Genomic DNA, 22,331 nt, shown 5'->3' with positions numbered 1-22,331 from the left:
ACCTTAATACCATAAATAACAACATATTAGATGTGTTTACTCCAGGAGTATATAATGAGTTAGGAAATTCTATAGAAATGCTTAAATAATGCATTCCAAGTTAACTAAACACATTCGATTTTAGTTGACTAAAATTATTTTATTCAACTAAAACGTACTGGAGGGTTTTAGTCGACTAAAATACGATGACTAAAATGGGACTAAAACTAAAATGGCATTTGAGTCAAAAGACTAACTAAATCAAAATTTGATGCCAAAATGATCACTGGATTTGACCATGAGTTGTTGGTACTGGTGCCAAGCGCACTCAGTGTCTTCTACACGTTTCGCCAAAACTGGCTTCTTCAGGAACTGTTAAGAGTGCAAACATCATAACATGGATTCCGGAAGTTACACCTGCATGAAATTGAGGGGGAGAGGAGAGGGAGATGTCCTCAAAAGGGCAGGGGACGCATCCTCAACCCGGACCTCTTGATGGGTCCCAAAGACCCCCGCCCAAAATACCCAAGCTTCCAGGTCAGTCATAGAAGAGGCACAAATGTCACAGGACCCAAGCCCAGGAATCTCCTCATTGACCTTCATAGTGGATGTTTTCCACTTGCACCCAATCAGAGGTGTTACCATCTTCCCAGGCATATCCATTACGCACCTGTTTTGTAATCTATTTTGGTCCTGTGACATTTGTGCCTCTTCTTGGGTATTTTGGGCACCATCAAGGGGTCTGGGTGGAGGCTGCGTCCCTTGCCCTTTTGAAGGCATCTCCCCTCTCCTCTCCACCTCAATTCCATCCAAGTGTAACTTCAGGAATCCATGTTATGATGTTTGCACTCCTAACAATTCCCGAAGAAGCCAGTTTTGGCGAAACACGTAGGACGACACTGAGTGCGCTTGGAACTATTACAACAACACATGGTCAAATCCTTTGCTTTATATATGTGTATTTTATGTACATGTTCAAGAATTGAAAAAAAATTCTATAAAAATCACTGTTTTTATTATGTGGATTCAAATCGCACCCCAAAAAATTCCATCCTACTTTCCCATTTTTTTTAAAATCCAACAATTAGCTTCCCTGCACAGATTTTACACAGGAAAGCCTTATTTTAAATACATTCAAGTTTCTCATTTTTAACTGAAGCCCTGATGAAGAGGGGGTTCCTTTGACACCGAAACGCGTAGGCTGTCTAAGTTTAAGCACACTACCAATAAATGAAATTGGACTGTATCTTTTAGTCTGGTGCTCCTTCCATGTATGCGCTTTTTTTTTTTCTGGTAACCTGCTGAGGTACCCAGTGGAGGGTAGCCTTGTCCACCGAGAGCAGCCTAATCTGAGCCAGGCAGCTCTTCAAATGTTTTTGCCCTCTCACTACTTTGTATAAACTTATATCAAAGTCCCAGCACCTCTTGGGTGTCTACTTATGATATTACTAAGTGCTTATATGCTAGTTGGGTTCTTCTATATTATTAAAGGGTTGCCTAGCTAGAATGACTTTGCAGATAGAGGTTATGAGAAATGTTTTGTTCTCTGGATCCTTGGAATGTCTAGTTGTGGAATGTTGGAACAGTCGGTCTCCTTGTTCTACAGAGGTATTTGGGAGTCTAGGTAATAAGGTGTTCCAAGATAGCAGAAATTAATGTCTCTTGTAATGATGTGCTGCTTGTGCAAATTCTAATTGAACTCTTTACACCAGCAATACACATCTATGCGGGGGCAGGGTGGGTGGGCTTCACTGTATTGTTCTGGAGCTTGCCCCAAAACACCAGACCTGGAAACCATGCTGTCACCAACAGCTCATGGCCAGCTACCAATGGCAAGAAAGGGCGAAAAAGACATCAGAACTGTGCAGCCAATCACAGTGCCCCACGATCAGTAGCCCCTCCTATCAGGCTCAGACATTGAGTCCCTCCTAAAGGGCCAGCTGCCGGCATCAACAGCTTAATATGTAACATTTCTATGTTTAGGAGGTCCTACATGGCAGTTTTACAAAGGATCTTCCATCTTGATCACAACTGGAGGCCGTTATCCCCCAATCTTGGGTATCTGTCATGTAGGACCATCCCCAGGCATAAACCTTTGACATTTGAATCCCCCCTGCAGTGTACCTTTAAACTGTCCAAAATGCCCGCGGGGATTGGAGGAGCGGCGATCATGTGACCACCCTTTTGCTAAGGCACACATCTGTTGGATGGCCATAAAGGGGTTAACATGCGTGAAGATCCTTGGTACACCAGCCATGTCTACCTGTTCACACCTGTGCGCCAGGGAAACACGCCAAGTCACGCACAGACGCATCTTTATGGCTGATGCACTGCGGTGCCATTCATTCTTAATGGAGCGCCAAACGCGCCTGCCAACATACGCGCGCTAAATCGCGCCAGAATGAACGGTAACTTATTACCATGTGCTTTGGTGTGATTTTGCTGTGATAGGAACGTCATTCAAATTTAAATGGGCTACCCTAATGTAAAAAAAATGCATCGATTTTATGCGTTGCGCACAGATACAGTGGCGTAGCATGGGCGGGGCTACAGGGCCGGTTACCTTGGGGGCAAAATTAGTAAGGATTTTGGGGTGCAGGGGAGACTGGTCTGTGCATGCTCCTTTTTCTCTCTCCCGCTCCTAGGGTATCTGAGCGGGTCTTCCTGGGCGGTTCTAGGTCAGATGGGGCGGAGTTCAGGAGCGAGAGCGGCAGTTAAGTCTGGCTCTGATCTCTCTTCTCCTTCCTCACCTCCCCGGGACCACTGCTAACCAGCATGCATGCACTGAAAGTGAGCCTGGGGGGGCTATATGGGGTTGGGTTGGGGTGCACATTAAGGGGCTGGGGATGAAGAGAGTGGGGTGGGGGTGCACAATGGAGGGATGTATGGAGCTGGGGGGTGCAATGAGGGGATGAAGGGAGTGGGGGCGCACAATGGAGGAATGTATGGAGTTAGGGGGTGCAATGAGGGGATAAAGAGAGTGGGGGCGCAATGAGGGGATGAAGGGAGTGGGGGCGCAATGAGGGGATGAAGGGAGTGGGGGCGCACAATGGAGTGATGTATGGAGTTGGTGGGTGCAATGAGGGGATGAAGGGAGTGGGGGCGCACATTGGAGTGATGTATGGAGTTGGGGTGCAATGAGGGGATGAAGGGAGTGGGGGTGTACATTTAGGAGGGAGCATGGAGCACAGAGAGGCACTCAAGGTAAAGTGCCAACAGTCCACAGGTAAGGGAGCGCAATGCCTGCCCTACCCATGGTGCCGACAACCCACGCTACACCACTGCGTAGATATGACTGGGGGCTTAAGGATCTGAATCCGTGTTAATATCTCTACCTTCTAATCTTTACTTTTAGTTTGTAACAAAAAAATAAATAAAAAATTTCACACCCTTTACCATGATCTCCTGGAGAAATGTTCGGCCACCAAACTGGCCAGGCTGTCTACCAGACCGGGGTCATTCATAAGACCTGCTGAGGAGAACTGCAAATTCTTTGGCAAGAGAAAAGCCCACCTCTGTGGTTTTTTTTTGGATCTGTTTGCCCGGAGTTCAGCTTTAACCAAATCTCAGCCAATGACGTGAGCCATAACCGAATACCAAGGCATCTTTTTTAGAAAAGATTGGTTGACCAGCATTAAACTCTTGGAGCCCTTTAAGGGGTTCAGGATGCCAGGAGGCGGGGTGGGGTTTATGATCATGTAACCGCCGTGGTTAGCTGTCACAAGATCGGAAAGCTACTTGCGATCGCCTTCCGTTAACCGCCGGTAACTGTGCCGGGCGCACGCTCACCAATGCACGCAAATATGCGGCTGCTTGGCACCAAGGCCCACCTAACTAAATGGGTTAAGAAAAATTGAGTACCAGTCACTGCACAATATGTCACTTAAAACATTTTTAAAAAATTGTAATAAAAATCTAAATTTTTTGTAAAAAAAAATTAAAAAGTATGTTTGTTTATATTTATTTCAACCTTAACAGCATTTTGGGGCTTCAAACTACATTATCAGATTGTTAAAAGGGCAACCCAAACTTCTCCCTTTGCCCCCCCCCCCCCATCAGACATTGTATCCCAACCACCGAAAGTATTAAAAACGGTTCCCATCTCTAGTGCAATATAATCCGTACTGGAATATCCAGTGTCCATTTTTTTTTACCTCTAATGCTACAAACAAAAGGCTTTTACATTCAAAAACTGGGAGTGTACTAGATGCGGATGATGGTAGAATATGACCCCCTATACTACAAAGGCAAACAGGCCCCACCCCTTATCTGACGGCATCCGTAGGGAGGAGACGAGGCCCGCTTCCTTATAAGGAAATGGCTTTCCACCCTGCACAAGGTGAAGCTGCCAGCTGCATTGTCTCCAGCATTCAGAGCTGTGTATGGATGCCGCACCACGGCCAGGGCAATATTAAGTCTTTTTATTGGTGAAGAAAATTTCTCCAAAAATTCCTGCTTATGTGATAGAATAAGACCATTTTCTTTTCGACTTCCATGCCAACATGAGGCAGTGTTCACCAATAAATATTAAAAAAAATTTCCAATTCATTTTAAAGGGGAGTGGGTAGGGGTTAGAACCACTTATAGGTTTTATTGGCCGCCCTGTGCCCCCCTCGTTAGGGAGATTAACACTCAATACCTGCCCCAGTGACACCTTCACAGTATGGTGCCCAGGGAGGCGATTTTCAAATCCAAAAGAAAGGTGTTGCTCCAAAGCCCCACTCAATCTTCCTTAATCTCCGTGCTGTATGACTCGGGTGTAGACCAAGGGGAGCCCACATCTGGTCCTCTTATTTAGTGCAATCCATGTCCATGGTACTTAATTGGCTTGGTACTACTAGCTATTTTATCTAGGAGGTATCCTCAAAACATGTCTATTCCACCATTGGGCTTAATAAATTATCATTAAGCCTGGTGAGGTGGTGAAATATGTCGAAGGTTTCACCACCACCTGTTGGGCTACATGAGAAATGAGGTTTAGAAACACTGGTTTAGTAGAACCAATCTCTGAAGGATAAAAATTTTTTTATTGAAATGATCATTTACCCTCATCGCGGGTACGGCCAAGGTAACTGGCTTGGATTTTTTTTTGCAGTTGGTTGCACCATGGGAGGGGAACCATATTTGTCTATGGATGATAGAGGTTCCTGTGCTGACAGCGTGCTCGTTGCACACTCCCAGCATGGTTACCTAACTGTCAAAGGCAGCTCCAGTTTTCTAGTAATGGTCAGGAGCCAATGGAACTAGCTCCCGATCATGTGACCACCGTGACAGCCCATCACAGTGGCCACGTGATCAGGCAGACCTTTCCGCCCCACCGGGTGTAACAGCCCAGTTTAAGGGACACTACAACTGGGCAGTTAGAGGTTATGCCCATGGGTGGGTGAAATGCATCATTGGAGGAGATCCCAGGCAGGTTTTGCTGGAATAATAAGCATTGGACTTTAGTTGTGTGCCAATGCTGGGGGACCTCATGGTGTGCCAATGCTGGAGGAGCTCATGGCGTGCCAATGCTGGAGGAGCTCATGGCGTGCCAATGCTGGAGGAGCTCATGGCGTGCCAATGCTGGAGGAGCTCATGGCGTGCCAATGCTGGAGGAGCTCATGGCGTGCCAATGCTGGAGGAGCTCATGGCGTGCCAATGCTGGAGGAGCTCATGGCGTGCCAATGCTGGAGGAGCTCATGGCGTGCCAATGCTGGAGGAGCTCATGGCGTGCCAATGCTGGAGGAGCTCATGGCGTGCCAATGCTGGAGGAGCTCATGGCGTGCCAATGCTGGAGGAGCTCATGGCGTGCCAATGCTGGAGGAGCTCATGGCGTGCCAATGCTGGAGGAGCTCATGGCGTGCCAATGCTGGGGGACCTCATGGCGTACCAATGCTGGGGGACCTCATGGCGTACCAATGCTGGGGGACCTCATGGCGTGCCAATGCTGGGGGACCTCATGGCGTGCCAATGCTGGGGGACCTCATGGTGTGCCAATGCTGGGGGACCTCATGGTGTGCCAATGCGGGGGGACCTCATGGTGTGCCAATGCTGGGGGACCTCATGGTGTGCCAATGCTGGGGGACCTCATGGTGTGCCAATGCTGGAGGACCTCATGGTGTGCCAATGCTGGAGGAGAAAATGAGCCTCTCTTTGGATCTGCACCCGGACAGCCGAGGGAGTGATCCACCGTAGAGGAGCAACGTGAAACCTTTACTTGAACTGCCCTACTCATGGGTCAGGAAGTAACGGCAAGTCACCCCCAGGACAGGAAGTGTCAGATCATGATTTGTGTCTCTGGGTCACGAAGGGAGGTCACACCCTATTTAAACAGGAATCTAAATGGAAAAAAAAAACAAAAAACCTTTACAAGGTTTCCCCCCAAATCTATCCAAGTAAAAAAAACTCTTTTGCTTGAAGACTACTTTTACCCATGTGATTTTAAAGAGAACAAAGTAACTGGTGAAACATGATATGTAACATCTAAAAAAGCACACAGCGAGGAATCGTAAAGCCATCACCACTCCAAACTAGCACCCATGTAACAATTTTGTTTAGCTGAGTCAAGGGGCTTTGTAGCTCAAGTGGGGAGATCACCCTACATACACCAAAATTGGATCAGTACCATCAGTCCTGCATTATTAGCCCAAAAAAGAAGAATCTCAAACAATGGCAAAAAAATAAAAAATACAAACTGCACATTTTCTTTTTGTTTACAATCAAAGTTCAGTCCCTGCACCACAAAAAGTGTCACGTTTTGGTCTTCGAAACAATTTAAAAAAAATGATCACTCTAAAAACCCGACATATATCCCCCCTCCCACCCCCCATAGTATAAAGATCCCCTCAAAGACAGAGAGAAAAATCAGTAACAAAAGCCCCGGAGGCTCGGGTATTTCTAGGCTCCGCGCCCCCCCCCCCCAAATCAGCAGGAAGAGACAGCGGGTACAGCGACCTGCACCGTACACGGAACGTCATTGATCAACACATCGCAGACTGCAACAAAAGTTTTAAGTGCAAGTTTCACGTTTCCCCTTTTTGCTGAGCCGGCCTCAGCCGAATATCATTTAGTGAAACGTTACAGTGTTCCGCTACAAAAAAAAAAAAAAAAAAGGAAAAAGTGGATTGTTTAAAAGACGGCAGCTGGAGGGCTGCAAAAATATGCATCTGGCGCACAGGCCGAAGGTCCGAAGCAGCAAGGAACCCTCAGCGGTTCAATGTAAAAGGTCATCGTCCGTGCGATACATCGAAATTTTGTCGTTACGGTTGTAAGTCTCATTATTGACCTTTCAATTTCTTTATATATAAAAAAAAAAAACAAAATGTCTTTGCGGAGGCAGTGCAAGGGCCTCTTCTAAGGCAATCGGTGTCCAGTGTTTCTGGAGAAAGGTGCGGGTGATTGCATCACATTCAGAATTCAGTTCACGCCCAGGGTACCATCCTGCACAGGATTCCCCAAGCCCATCCCCCGACCCATGTAATCTGAGCGGCTCGGGGGGTGCTATTTTTACTGCAGACCACAAGAGATCTTCTTATGGTTCACTTGGTCTCCGTTGGCTTGTATTCGGTCTCTCCAGAGGAGACTTGTGATATCCGGCGTGTTGAGCCCCAAAGTTTCCTCGTAAACTGCCCCGTCTTCACCTGCAAAAGGAAAGGAGAGTATGGTGACCTTTACTGCATGTACAAATGTGTTCTACATTAACCCTGCCTTTGACTGCAGCCTAAAACCACTGCTCCATGCTTCTACAGAGCTGGGCACCCTGTGGAGGACCTCACGGGTGTGCCAATGCTGGAGGAGATCCTTCCTTGGATCTGCACCCGGACAGCCGAGGGAGTGATCCACTGTAGAGGAACAACGGGAAACCTTTACTTGAACTGCCCTCCCCATGGGTGCCCCCAGGACAGGAAGTGACGGCACGTTCGCCCCCAGGACAGGAAGTGACGGCACGTTCGCCCCCAGGACAGGAAGTGACGGCACGTTCGCCCCCAGGACAGGAAGTGACGGCACGTCGTTCCCCATCCCCCCCCAGACCAGAAGTGACGGCACGTCTCCCCCCCAGACAGGAAGTGACGGCACGTCTCCCCCCCAGACAGGAAGTGACGGCACGTCTCCCCCCCAGACAGGAAGTGACGGCACGTCTCCCCCCCAGACAGGAAGTGACGGCACGTCTCCCCCCCAGACAGGAAGTGACGGCACGTCTCCCCCCCAGACAGGAAGTGACGGCACGTCTCCCCCCCAGACAGGAAGTGACGGCACGTCTCCCCCCCAGACAGGAAGTGACGGCACGTCTCCCCCCCAGACAGGAAGTGACGGCACGTCTCCCCCCCAGACAGGAAGTGACGGCACGTCTCCCCCCCAGACAGGAAGTGACGGCACGTCTCCCCCCCAGACAGGAAGTGACGGCACGTCTCCCCCCAGACAGGAAGTGACGGCACGTCTCCCCCCCAGACAGGAAGTGACGGCACGTCTCCCCCCCAGACAGGAAGTGACGGCACGTCTCCCCCCCAGACAGGAAGTGACGGCACGTCTCCCCCCCAGACAGGAAGTGACGGCACGTCTCCCCCCCAGACAGGAAGTGACGGCACGTCTCCCCCCCAGACAGGAAGTGACGGCACGTCCCCCCAGACAGGAAGTGACGGCACGTCGGCCCCAGGATAGGAAGTGACGGCACGTCGGCCCCAGGACAGGAAGTGACAGCACGTCGGCCCCAGGACAGTGACGGCACGTCGGCCCCAGGACAGGAAGTGACGGCACGTCGGCCCCAGGACAGGAAGTGACGGCACGTCGGCCCCAGGACAGGAAGTGACGGCACGTCGGCCCCAGGACAGGAAGTGACGGCAAGTCGCCCCCAGGACAGGAAGTGACAGCAAGTCGCGGCATGTCGCCCCCAGGACAGGAAGTGATGGCAAGGGAAACTTATGGGCGGGGAAAGTGACACTCATGGGTGGGGAAGGCAGGCAATTAAACAGCTCGCTGAGTGCACTAGATACCGGGGTATAGAGAGTACATAGAGCTGAATGGCTCCTGATATTGTCCTCCAAACCCGCTGGTATATATTTTTAGGATATTGATATAGTTAGAGAAATAAGACTGCTGAGACACTAGTCACTCCAGCAGTGCACTTGTGAGGTAACCTAAAAAGACCTGGGCTACTCAGGACCTTAAAGCCCAGTACACACCACTAGTTTTTTTTTTCAACGCTGGGTTAAATGAAAAAAATAAAAAATAAATAACAGCACAGATCGGAGCCTCTGTACTAACAATCTGATGTTAGTACAGCGATCTCCCCCACTGTGCTATTGTGTTCCGACAGGGAGACGGCCACCCCGCCAGAACACTCCAGTCACTACTCTCAGCCATTGGCTGCCGGCGCTGATCAGGAGCCGGTCAGATGCTGGTGTTCCAGCATGCTTGGCCAGCTTCTGTTGGACCAGCTGCCATACACACGGGCCGGTTTTTATTCAACCGGCCAATGTCGCCCGACATTCGGTCCGTATGTACTAGGCTTAACAAATTGTGTACACTGGGATTGCTACCTATACACATGCCCAAAAAAGCATCATTGTACACAGGGAGTGTGTAGTGCCTCCCGTTCCCCTGCCTCATTATGTCCCTCCCCTTCCCCCTCAGCGATTCCCAGATGTCAAAACGACAGCCGGTAATTGCCAGGTAAATACAGCAGGTGACAAAAAAACAGACATGGTTTATAAACATTGTTCAGACAGGAGAAATATAGATACAAAGTAACATTGTTTATAAACATTGATCAGATGAGAGATAGAGAGATGCAAGGTAACAATTCTACTTCTGTATTTATGCTTTTTTTTCCATCTGCAAATCAAAAGGGATGCGCTTCCATATGTATATAAACGTCAGTTAAAGCAACCCAAGTAAAAATAAATAAAAAAAATGGTGTCTCCACTGGAAGATTTCCCTTCAACTTTTGTTTTGTTGACAACTGCAAAATATTGGATTTCCCATCAGATTCTATACCAGTGACAATGGTCACCAGGACAATTAAAGAGGGTGGATCTCACCGGTGGGGACACAGACAGCAATACCCAACAGAGATTCTAATCCGCCGTAAAGCCAGAACTTGTTTTGGATGGAGTTTGATCATATAATTGGCTTTCAAAGGGTTACCGACTTTTCAGCCACATGCAAAGAGAGAAGACGTTTTCAGTGGAATGACCCCACCACCTACCTCCAGGGGCTGTCCGGCTCCCACCACAATCAGCTTCCCATCCTCCAGACCCACCAGGATATGGCTGTTCTCCTTGGTGACAGACACGCAGTGCACCGGGACCTTCATCGGCAGTGGACTGACGGCCGGAGCGAGGCTGTAAAGAGGGAATCCCATTAGCTTTAAGCTGAAATTACATTTTGTCTTCCCTGGTTCACCCTCCCCCTCCTTCCTACTCTACCAAAAACCTCTAGTAATGGAAGAGCACATGTCCTGCACCTCTTCCTTCCAGGATTAAATGAGTGTCCAGTCCTAAGGCCCAAAAACGAGTGGCCAAGCCTAAGGCCCAAAAACGAGTGGCCAAGCCTAAGGCCCAAAAACGAGTGGCCAAGCCTAAGGCCCAAAAACGAGTGGCCAAGCCTAAGGCCCAAAAACGAGTGGCCAAGCCTAAGGCCCAAAAACGAGTGGCCAAGCCTAAGGCCCAAAAACGAGTGGCCAAGCCTAAGGCCCAAAAACGAGTGGCCAAGCCTAAGGCCCAAAAACGAGTGGCCAAGCCTAAGGCCCAAAAACGAGTGGCCAAGCCTAAGGCCCAAAAACGAGTGGCCAAGCCTAAGGCCCAAAAACGAGTGGCCAAGCCTAAGGCCCAAAAACGAGTGGCCAAGCCTAAGGCCCAAAAACGAGTGGCCAAGCCTAAGGCCCAAAAACGAGTGGCCAAGCCTAAGGCCCAAAAACGAGTGGCCAAGCCTAAGGCCCAAAAACGAGTGGCCAAGCCTAAGGCCCAAAAACGAGTGGCCAATCCTAAGGCCCAAAAACGAGTGGCCAATCCTAAGGCCCAAAAACGAGTGGCCAATCCTAAGGCCCAAAAACGAGTGGCCAATCCTAAGGCCCAAAAACGAGTGGCCAAGCCTAAGGCTCAAAAACGAGTGGCCAAGCCTAAGGCCCAAAAAGGAGTGGCCAAGCCTAAGGCCCAAAAACGAGTGGCCAAGCCTAAGGCCCAGAAACGAGTGGCCAAGCCTAAGGCCCAAAAACGAGTGGCCAAGCCTAAGGCCCAAAAACGAGTGGCCAAGCCTAAGGCCCAAAAACGAGTGGCCAATCCTAAGGCCCAAAAACGAGTGGCCAATCCTAAGGCCCAAAAACGAGTGGCCAATCCTAAGGCCCAAAAACGAGTGGCCAATCCTAACCCAAACACATGTCACATGGTGTTGGAGGGGAGGAAGTGATTAACCCTGTATAAGCTCTGATATCATCTGAGATGGAGCTTACACAGCATCATCAACAGCCTTCCTTGGACATTTCACTCAGAACCTGGAACTATGAAAGACCACATGTTTTCTTCTAATAGAGGACTATTGAAATCATGACCTCATTCTTAATGCAGAAGACCCTCCATGGCTCTCATTTGGAAAGATTTCAGCAGTCATGGAAAAGGGAAGTTTGTATCAGTTCCAGAACTCAAGTAGGTTGGTTTCTTCTGCTGAGTTGGCCTAATTATCTTCTATATAAAAAAGTAGATCCCCACACTGGTTTAGAAATTTCTCTGAGCAACAGAGATTCATGAATTATAATGTTTGCACCGATAGCCAACCAAGAGTTATATCAATATTTTTTTTCTGCTCTGTATCTTCTCACCTGCGGAGGTCTCGGATCTGTAGGGAACATTGTGCCGTGCCGAGCACCACAAATTCCTCGGTGACACAGAGCGCCGACACCTGCTCATCCAGAGGGACTGATGACAAATTCTTCCCGTTCACCGAGTAACAGTGCAGAGCAAACTTATCCTACAACGAGAACAGAACATTTTTATTTCACCCAATTACTAAAGGTTTATAAGCTCCCCCGTCCCCGGTGATAGATTTGGTCTTCTCCTGAGCACAGTCTGGTATGAAGGGACTTATTAAGGCAGCCATCTTCAGCCAGAGTTCAATGGAACCCTAGGGCTTCCCTAGAGCAGGGGTCTCCAATCTTTACAAAGGGTCAGTTTACCGCCCTTCAGACTTTAGGGAGGCCAGACTGTAGCCAGTGGGAGTATGAAGTGTCCTGGCATCAATGGGAGTATAAAGTGTTTCCGGTTTGGTGGTCAGTGGAAATAAATTACATAACTCCTGTGGTCATTAGGAGAAGGAATAGTGCCCCATTGTTAATATTAATGGTAATAATGATGCCCTATCGATGGTATTAATGATACCCTATTGATGGTATTAATGGGAATAATGATGTCCTATCATAATGAGGGGGAACGGTGCCCTATTGTTAGTATTATTGGGGGGAATAGTGCCCTATCCTTGGTATTTATGGGGGGAATAGTGCCTCATTATTGATATGGAGGGGAACAGTGCCCCATCATTGGTATTGAGGGGAACAGTGCCCCATCATTGGTATTGAGGGGAACAGTGCACCATCATTGGTATTGAGGGGAAATGGTGCCCCTTCATTGGTATTAATAAGAGGAATGGTGCTCCATCGTTGGTATTCGTGGGGAGAGAATAGTGGCCAGTCATTGGTATTCATGGGGGGGGGGCAGTGCCCCAATGATAGTGTTAGTGTAAAGTATGGTGCCTCACCATTGTTGTCAGTAGCAGGAAAAGTGTCTCATATGAGTGGGAGGAATAGTGCCCCAAGGGCCAGATAAAGGCAAGCAAAGGGCCACGTCCGGCCTGCTGGCCGTAGTTTGGAGATCATTGCTCTAGAGGTTAATAGGGGTTCCTTGAGCTGTGACCTATCATCTGATGGTCCCTGCCTAGGTTACAGGGCCAACACAGCAGCACAACACCAATGACCTTTTATCTAGCTGAAAGGGTGGCATTCTGACCAGTATTGCAGGAGGGTCATTTTTTAAGTAGGGCTAGTTTACACTTGCTTCAAAACAAGGCTTCGGACACGCTTTGTTAAAGCTCTCTGAACGCCAGTCAAAGCTTCTGTCACTAAATAAAATGGTTAACTTAAAGACCTGTTTAAATCTTGCTTTGCTTTGGCTTCACTCCAAAAAATATACCCCATGTCGCTTTAGTTGTGCTTCAAAGCGTCTTCAAAGCCCCCATAGAAGTCTATGGCAAACCTCTCGAAGCTCCACCAAAGCCCCATCGAAGCCCCCACCAAAGCCCCACCAAAGCCCCACCAAAGCCCCACCAAAGCCCCAAACAAAAGCAAGGTTTAAACAGGACTGTAAGCTAACCATTTTATTTAGTGACAGGAGCTTTGACTGGCGTTCAGAGAGCTTTAACAAAGCGTGTCCGAAGCCTTGTTTTGAAGAAAGTGTAAACTAACCCTTAGGGTGTATCAAGGTGTTGGAAAAAATCTGCCACCTGTGCAGAGCCTTGGCAATAAATCAGAGTGTGAAGCAGCTGTACTGGCCAGTGCTTCTTTAACATGAAAACTTTGCTTGGACGACTGTTCACTTTTAGGTATATGGAGGAAGGGGGGGGGGGGGGGGGCTCTGCAGATATTTCCAATACTGACTTACCAGGGCAAAAAGAACAGTGATCTCAGGTGGGCTTCTAATCTGTGCATGGCTTTGCTTGACAGTAGGTCAGACAAAGGCATTTGATACAGTCCGCCAAAAATGCTTAATTTACAAGCTGAAGTCTACAGGCATGGACCTTAAGGTTTGTGCTTGGGTAAAAAACTGGTTACAGGGGCGTGTCCAAAGGGAGGTGATAAATACCATGTACTCAGACTGGACTGGAGCAGGGTACCCCAAGGTTCTGTCTTGGGACCAATACTTTTCAATTTATTCATAAGTGATATAGAGGATAAATAGCTCAATTTCCGTTTTTGCGGACGACACAAAAATAAGCAGGGCAATGACGTTGCACCAGGATATGGAAATTTTACAGAAAGACCTGAACAAAATAATGGGAGTTGGCAACCCCATGGCAAATGAGGTTTAATGTGGAGAAATGTAAAGTAATGCACTTGGGGGCAAAAAAACAAATGCAAACTACTCACTATAGGGGGGGCAACTGCTGGGGGAATCAAGGATGGAGAAAGATCTGGGGGTCCCTAGTAGATGACAGATTGAGCAATAGCATGCAATATCAAGCCGCAGCTACCAAAGCCGGCAGAATATTAGCATGAATAAAAAAGGGATATACTCCAGGGATGAAACTATAATCCTACCACTTTATAAAACTCTGGTTAGGCCTCATCTGGAGTACTCTGTCCAGTTCTGATCACCAGTCCTCAGGAAGGATGTGCTGGAGCTGGAGAGAGTCCAAAGAAGGGCAACAAAACTAATAAAGGGACTGGACGCCCTAATTTACGAGGAATGACTACAAGCACTAAAATGTATTCTCGTGGAGAAGCGACGTTTGAGGGGGGACATGATAGCGATCTACAAATACCACCATGGTGATCCCACCATAGGAAAAAAAAACTATTCATTCTGAGGGAGTGTACGAGGACACACAATTAGATTTGAGGAGAAGCGGTTTAACCTTAAACTGCGCAGGAGGTTTTTCACTGTCAGGGCAATAAGGATGTGGAACTCTCTTCCACAATCGGTGGTGGCAGTGAGAGTATGGATATTTTTAAAAGGGTGTAAGGAGGCAACTTCAAATGTCCATGGTCTTGGAGTAGGGGGCCACTCCATAATAATGCCCTTGGTTTTGGAATAGAATGTCCAACAGGTCAACCTTGTGGTAACAGTTTGGTAAAGACCCTTTTCAGCTCCACCATGACTGTGCCCCTGTGTACAAAGCCAGCTCTATAAAGACATGATGTGACCAGTTTGGTGTGTAGGAACTCCAGTGTCCTGTACAGAGCCCTGTCCTCAACCCTACTGAACACTCTTGGGAAGAATTGGAATGCCGATTGTGTGCCAGGTCTTTTTTCTGGTGCCCAATGTGTGAGCCAGGTCTTCTCATCCAACACCAGTACCTGATTCCCACAGACACCCTCCAAAATCCTACAGAAGGCCTTCCCAAAGGGTGTTACAGCCACAAAGAGGGGCCAACTCCATATTAATGGCCATGGTTTTGGAATAGGATGTGAAACAACTCAACCTTGTGGTAACAGTTTGTTGAAGAACATTTTCTGTTCCAGCATGACTGTGCCCCTGAGTAGACTTGTGCAATTTTAGTTCCGAATTAGTTTAATGAACTTCGACAAATTCGTTAATTCCGAAATTTTCGAATTTCTGAATTCTCAAATTTCGAAAATTCCGAAATACCGAAATCGGAAATTTCGAAATTTCAGAAGTTCGGAAAATCGAAATTTCGGAAATTTGAAAATTCGAAAATAAGAATGAAAATCTGAACGTTGGATATGAATAAAAATCTGAAAAATCGAAAATCTGAAATAACTAATAACTATTAAATTAGAGGTATTGGAATATTCCTTTCAAATTTGACTGTAAGTGAACGTAATGAGTATAAATTTATCTGAAGTTACAAATTATCCGAAATAACGAATGCCGTATCTAAACGAATGGAACATAACGCTCTAATAATAATAAACAACAATAATAATAAAACCTTTTTATTATTATTATTTTCTATTATTAATTTGCTCCATTACATTTGTTTAGATGCGGCATTCGTTATTTCGGATAATTCGTAACTTCAGATAAATTTATATTTGTTACGTTCACAAACGGCCAGTTTTGAAAGGAAATCACAATACATATAATTTAATAGTTATTATTCAAATTTTACTTATTTTCTTTTTTTTTCAGATTATCGAATTTTCGAATTCCGAAAATTTGTAAATATAAAAATTCTGAAAATTTTCTGAAATATGAAAATTCTGAAAATCTGAAAAATTTAAAAATCCGAATTTCCCCAAAAAAACGAATGAAACGACAATGAACACATTTTTTTGTCAGTGCACATGTCTACCCCCGAGTATGAAAGCCAACTCTATAAAAAGACATGGTGTGACCAGTTTGGTGTGGAGGAACTTGAGTGAGCTGTACAGAGCCCGGACCTCAGCCCTACTGAACACTTTTGGGATGAATTGGAACACTGATTGTGAGTCAAGTCTTTTCATGCAACATCAGTACAGACGCCACAAAATGGTTAAAAATTGTCAAAATGTTACAGCCACAAAGAGGAAGCAACTCAATTTTAAAGACCATGCGGAGAAGAGCAACTCCGTCTTAACGGCCATGGAGGGGGGAGCAACTCCATCTTAACGGCCATGGAGAGGGGAGCAACTCCGTCTTAACGGCCATGGAGAGGGGAGCAACTCCGTCTTAACGGCCATGAAGGGGGGAGCAACTCCGTCTTAACGGCCATGAAGGGGGGAGCAACTCCGTCTTAACGGCCATGAAGGGGGGAGCAACTCCATCTTAACGGCCATGGAGAGGGGAGCAACTCCATCTTAACGGCCATGGAGAGGGGAGCAATTCCATATTAATGGCCATGATTTTTGAATAGATGTCCAACAAGCTCATATAGGGGTGATGGTCAGGGGTCCACCAACCACTGAGTAACCAAAAAGCAATTGAGGAGAATGTTTTTCTAATCACCAACAACGCAGTTGGTCCTCATTTACAACTACTTGTTGGGTGGTCGGTCACCGATTCCTTATTGTTTTTTGAGTACTCATGATTAGTTGAGGTACCCCACCTAAAGGATGAGGTGGTGACTGGACCGCAAAAGGCAGCACTATTTGATAATTACCTCATTTTGGGATCTTTGGTTTTTATACGAATTATCGTTCACCAACCATTGACCATAATCTGTACAACTAAAATATCACTTTTTAGATGGAATGAGTCTGTAACTATGTAATTATAGATTTTTACTCACAGGGCATATGCTTCTGGGTATCGGTCTCTGGGTCACTTTAGCTTTTCTTTCAAAGGACAGACAGGGAGATACTGAAGTTAGGTTAAATAGAGCTGAGGGGATGAGACTGACAGCATAGGACAGCCAATTTCAACCAGGGTTCCTCCAGGGGTTGTTGGGGTTTCATCGAGCTTTGGCCGATTGACCTTCTATCTGGTGGGGCCTTCAAAGTTCTGAGTTCAGCCCCACTTGGCAGAGCCAGTAGCATGACACCATTGATCTTTCTAGCTGTCCATAAGGGAGGCATCCTGATATCCAATTTAAGGGGCATTCTTCTGATCAACCCTCAAGGAATAGATTTTAGCAGGGGGTTCCTTATGACCTGAAAATTATTTCATGGGTTCCTCTGAGGTAAAAAGGTTGAGAAATGCTGGCATAGGGGAAGGGGGACTCTCACATTGCACACACACAGCCTGCTATGACTGACAGATGGCGGTGCAGAAAATGCAGGACACACGTGGTCTAAACACAACATTGCAGAGGGATATGATGTATTGATGTTATTCTGACCTTGAGGGAGCTCCGGCCTTCGATGGTGCTCTGGAACACAATCTGCCCCTCCAGACCCACAGCCAGGTGGGAGATGGTCAGAGGAAGGGAACTCTCACAGGGGGGCCTAATACACCTCAAAAACTGCCCCCTCCGAATGGTGTATACAATAACAGTGCCGTCCTGCAAGAGAAAAGGGGGATTATTTATAAAAACTTCACATTGATAACAAAACATATAAGAGTGTATCTAAATCCAAGCTAAGGTTTCAATAGAGTTAAAACACATGTCAGGTTTGCATTGCGGTCTGTGTCCCCACTGAAGGAGATTCATCCTCTTTATTTGTCCCGGTGACCATTATCACCAAGAAAGTTAATGCAAACCCAAAATGTCACATTCGTCACCAAAAAAAGAAAAGAGGTGAAATCTTGCAATGGGGACACACGTTCCACTGTCTGGTGGATGAGGAGCACCTTGTACAAAGTCATAAGTTCTAGGATCCAACATATTTTGGGGGATTAAGTCACCCCCTTCTTCTGGGCTAGCAAACAAAAGGACAATACATATACAATGCAGAATACACATATACTTTATTAAATTAGTGCTAAAAAAATGTTAAAGGTCAAGCCATAGAGAAGAGGGTGTGTCCTAGTACTCCAAAATGCATTGGCTGTATTATTTTCGGACTTTATCAGTATTAATTACAAATTGCATCTTAAAAACAAAGTATGACTCTTTGAACAGAGCAACGTCTCCATGCTTTTGTTATCATGCTAATGAATGACGCCCCAACTGGTTATTCCAGGAGTTCAGCAGCCTGGGACCAATCAAAGGTCTTACACATTGCCACCAATTGAACCCTTCACCCTTGGGTTTCCAGTGCCACCTCACACACCAGTAGTTCTAGAATAGACTTGCTAGTAGACAACTGGAGCCAAAGAGGGAGGGATAAGACTTTGAATCCAGATTTTAGAGGAATGGTGTCCTCGGGGATCCCTGAAGTATTGTAATGTGAGTAGACAAGATTGTAATGTGAGCCCAGTACATCTTTATTGCACATAACAAAAGGTCACAAGAAACACCTTCTGGTGGGTCACTGGTCCCCATTCATAAGGGGGTAAAATGGGGACCAATGACCCCATTATTTACTGATGTTATCAATATTAATTAAAAATGTAATCTTAAAAACAAAGTCTGATGACCCATGGTACAAGGCAACTTCTCCACGCCGATGTTCACTTGCTAATAAATGACACCCCAACTGGTTCCTCCAGGAGTTGAGCAATCTGGGACCAATCAATGGTCTTACACATAACCACCATTTGAACCCTTCATCCCTGGGCTCCCAGTGCCACCTTACACACCAGTAGTTCCATAATAAACTTGCAAGTAGAGCGCTGAACCCAAAGAGGAGGGAAATGAGGGAGGGTGTCCTCAGGGATCCCCAAAGTATTGTAATGTGAGCCCAGTAAATCTTTATTGCACACAATGGGTCACAAGAAACGCGTTTCTGGGGATCACTAGCCCCCCTTCATCAGGGGTTTGTCGGTAAGCTGATCCGGAATAGTGCATCAGCAGATCTCCTTAGCGCATGGTCAAAGTGGATCTGCCTATGTACTATTTCAGGCACAGATGTACAATTATTCCGACTCCATCATATCCTTGGTGCTCCCACCTTTATTACCTTGTTTTTCACCTTCCAAACCAGAGAACTAAAGCTCACCACACACATTGCAATCTGACCATACGACCCTCTATAGACCTACCAGGAACTATATAGTACAAAGGCCTTGCCTGACTGAATACAGGTTGGGTGGATAGTTTCGGTAGATCCACATTTTATATAAGGTTTTTAAAATTAAACTTTTATAATTATACAAAAGATTGTATGGTCAAATTGTAACATGTGAAGAAAGCTTAAAAGGGGATTTCTCTCTCTCTCTATATATATATACACATTTATTTTTTGGTGATATGTTTTGACAGGTGAGTACATAGGACAAACATGGGGGATCAAAAAAAAACAAAAAAATAAAAAACAAAACTAGAAAAAGCAATACAGAAACATTTAACATACTCACCCAGGTCCTTTTCTTTCAAAAGCTTTAGATATTTTGCTTTAGTGCATAGAAACGGCAATACATAAGATGACAGCTCCTGTCTTTAAACAGCGACATCTCGAGCCAAGTACAACTCTTTATCAAACTAGAGGAAATCTACACAGTACACCACAAACACCAACTATTCAAAGATCTCTTCAACGATCAACACATGGCGTTCTCCATAAGGTTGTACCGATCAAAATGTGGCATCTGTACTAACCAATAGTGGACCTGATGGAGAACATCCACACCCGAGGAAAAATGACAAAAGTTCTAATATCTCAATTTCAATTTTCAAGGAACACCATGGATGGCGATCAACTAAAAAAGGTGGACCTGATGGACAACTACTCTAGGAGTTCCACCTTTTAGTTGACCAACCGCCTTGTTGGTGTTCCTTGAGGATTGGGATTGAAAAACGGGAATTTTTGCCATTATTACACAAGTGTGGAATTTCTCCATAAGGTTGCAGCATTGGTGGAACCGATCAACACATGGTGTGGCGTCTGTACTAACCAATAGTGGACCCGATGGAGAACATCCACACCTGCTTAAAAATGTCAAACATTCTAACATCTCAATCCCAATTTTCAAGGCACACCAATAAGGATGGCAATCAACTAAAGAAGGTGGACCTGATGGAACTCATAGAGAAGTTGTCCATCTTTTAGTTGATTAACCGCCTTGTTGATGTTTCCCTTGAAGGTTGGGATTTAAGTGGGAATTTCTGGCACTGTTCCACAGGTGTGGAAGTTATCCAAAAGGTTGCACCATTGGTAACACAGACACTCCTCCATTTGTTGATTGGTAAAAGAATATATGGATAGTTGATGTTGTACAGTGTAGATTGCTCCTAGCTTAATAAAAGGCTGGAGAAGCTTCAGAGTTGCATCGAAAGGCAGGAGCTAGAGCCGAGGGGCAACCCTCTGACATTCAGACTCCTATTCTTTTAGTGCTGTTCCTCAGAAATGATCCATGGGCGTCATCAGCTAATGAAGTTCTGTACAAGGAAGGCTTGATCAACAAAAAAAGAGGGTGTCTGGCCAAATTTGAAACATTTTGGGATAGTTGGCTTGGTACCCTATTCCTGGTATCCATATCCCTAGTCCAAGGTAGACTTCAAAGTTAGGAACGTGACCATTGTGATTATATGCCCCCCCCCCCCCCCCCCCATTCTTGTTCCTCACTCACACTGTAATTATTATATACACACATACATACGTATACACACACTTTTTGTATTTTTGTAAATATTTTATTCTATATTTTCATGTGACAACACTGGAGAAATGACACTTTGCTACAATGTAAAGTAGTGAGTGTACAGCTTGTATAACAGTGTAAATTTGCTGTCCCCTCAAAATAACTCAACGCACAGCCATTAATGTCTAAACCGCTGGCAACAAAAGTCAGTACACCCCTAAGTGAAAACGTCCAAATTTGGCCCAAAGTGTCAATATAGTGGCCACCATTATTTTCCAGCACTGCCTTAACCCTCTTGGGCATGGAGGTCACCAGAGCTTCACAGGTTATCACTGGAGTCCTCTTCACCTCCTCCATGACAACATCACAGAGCTGGTAGATGTTAGAGACCTTGCGCTCCTCCACCTTCCGTTTGAGGATGCCCCACAGACACTCACTTTTGTTGCCAGCGGTTTAGACATTAATGGCTGTGTGTTGAGTTATTTTGAGGGGACAGCAAATTTACACTGTTATACAAGCTGTACACTCACTACTTTACATTGTAGAAAAGTGTCATTTCTTCAGTGTTGTCACATGAAAAGATAGAATAAAATATTTACAAAAATGTGAGGGGTGTACTCACTTTTGTGAGATACTGTGTGCATGTGTTTATATATATATATATATATATATATATATATATATATATATATATATATATATATATATATATATATAAAGAAGACTCCTGAAACAAAAATGACACTTATGAGAGGTCAGACAGAAGATTTTTGCATGACAAACAACCAGGGGGGGACAGGATTAGAAGGTTATTAGGTTATTCCCACCTTAGAACCAGAGACGGCCATGTCCAGCTCCGTACTGATTGCCACACACGTGACCTCATCGCTGTGACCATACAGCACCTGCACAGGCTTTGGGGACAGTCCGTAGGAAAAGCCGCCCTGGAGACAAAAGCAAAAACTTTTATCAGCAACATACAATCTGTACACCACATGTGTGAAGGAACAGGGACCTATCCTGAGCCTCACCTGCTGAAGAACCTCCCACACCATGCACGTGGTGTCCCGCGAGCCGGAAATGAGGTACATACCGCACAAGTCCAGCGCCAGACATGTCACCACATCTAATACAAAAATCTGAGTCATGAACACGGAAATAACCATTATACAGCATCTAAACCTATGAAAAATATGTCATATATTGCAGCTTTTCTCAAGCTATGTCCTACTGAGGAGATTTACCTTCACTTCCTTTCCTTGGGACACAATAAGTAGTGAGAAGAATTCCTTCCAAACTGAGGGGAATTCTTTTTTGTAACCAAAACAGGGGTCCCTATTGAAAGATTCCCCCTCACCAGGACTGTCTTAACGCATGGCCACCCCTGGGCACTGCCCAGCAGTCCCGTGACAATCTTGCATTATATCATACTTGCCAACTGTCCCGGATCTACTGGGACAGTCGCGCTGGGATGGCTGTGTCCTGGGCAGCGCCTCAGTAATTGGGGCTGCAAGGACAATTGGAGCTAAATCTACAATCGGAATGACATCTTCCTTCTGCTACTTTATGGAGCTTTGCAGGGGTTAAGGAAGAACCCCTGAGATG

The 22,331-nt window shown here is 46.0% G+C and overlaps 1 protein-coding gene across 5 annotated transcripts in view; it reads right to left on the bottom strand.

Annotated features, from left to right (window-relative positions):
• Window positions 1-358: 358 nt before the first annotated feature.
• NBEAL2 (neurobeachin like 2) overlaps window positions 359-22,331 on the bottom strand; it is a 245,461-nt gene continuing 223,488 nt past the window's right edge. For 3 of the 5 annotated variants that reach the window (XM_073632461.1, XM_073632462.1, XM_073632463.1), the window contains 6 exons: window positions 21,758-21,852; window positions 21,554-21,670; window positions 17,443-17,604; window positions 11,774-11,922; window positions 10,166-10,301; window positions 360-7,601 (listed from right to left, as the gene is read on the bottom strand). In XM_073632461.1, coding sequence (XP_073488562.1) covers window positions 7,500-7,601; window positions 10,166-10,301; window positions 11,774-11,922; window positions 17,443-17,604; window positions 21,554-21,670; window positions 21,758-21,852 — 761 coding nt within the window. In that variant the 3' untranslated portion in view covers window positions 360-7,499. Of the gene's footprint in view, window positions 7,602-10,165; window positions 10,302-11,773; window positions 11,923-17,442; window positions 17,605-21,553; window positions 21,671-21,757; window positions 21,853-22,331 lie in introns of all 5 variants that reach the window. The other 2 variants (XM_073632459.1, XM_073632460.1) reach the window with 1 other exon arrangement.

The sequence above is a fragment of the Aquarana catesbeiana genome, linkage group LG05, assembly GCF_042186555.1.
Source record: "Aquarana catesbeiana isolate 2022-GZ linkage group LG05, ASM4218655v1, whole genome shotgun sequence".
In the NCBI taxonomy this organism is placed as follows: Eukaryota; Metazoa; Chordata; class Amphibia; order Anura; family Ranidae; genus Aquarana; species Aquarana catesbeiana.
The sequence above is the reverse complement of the archived record's forward strand: the minus strand, read 5'-3'. Positions and strand labels throughout refer to the sequence as shown.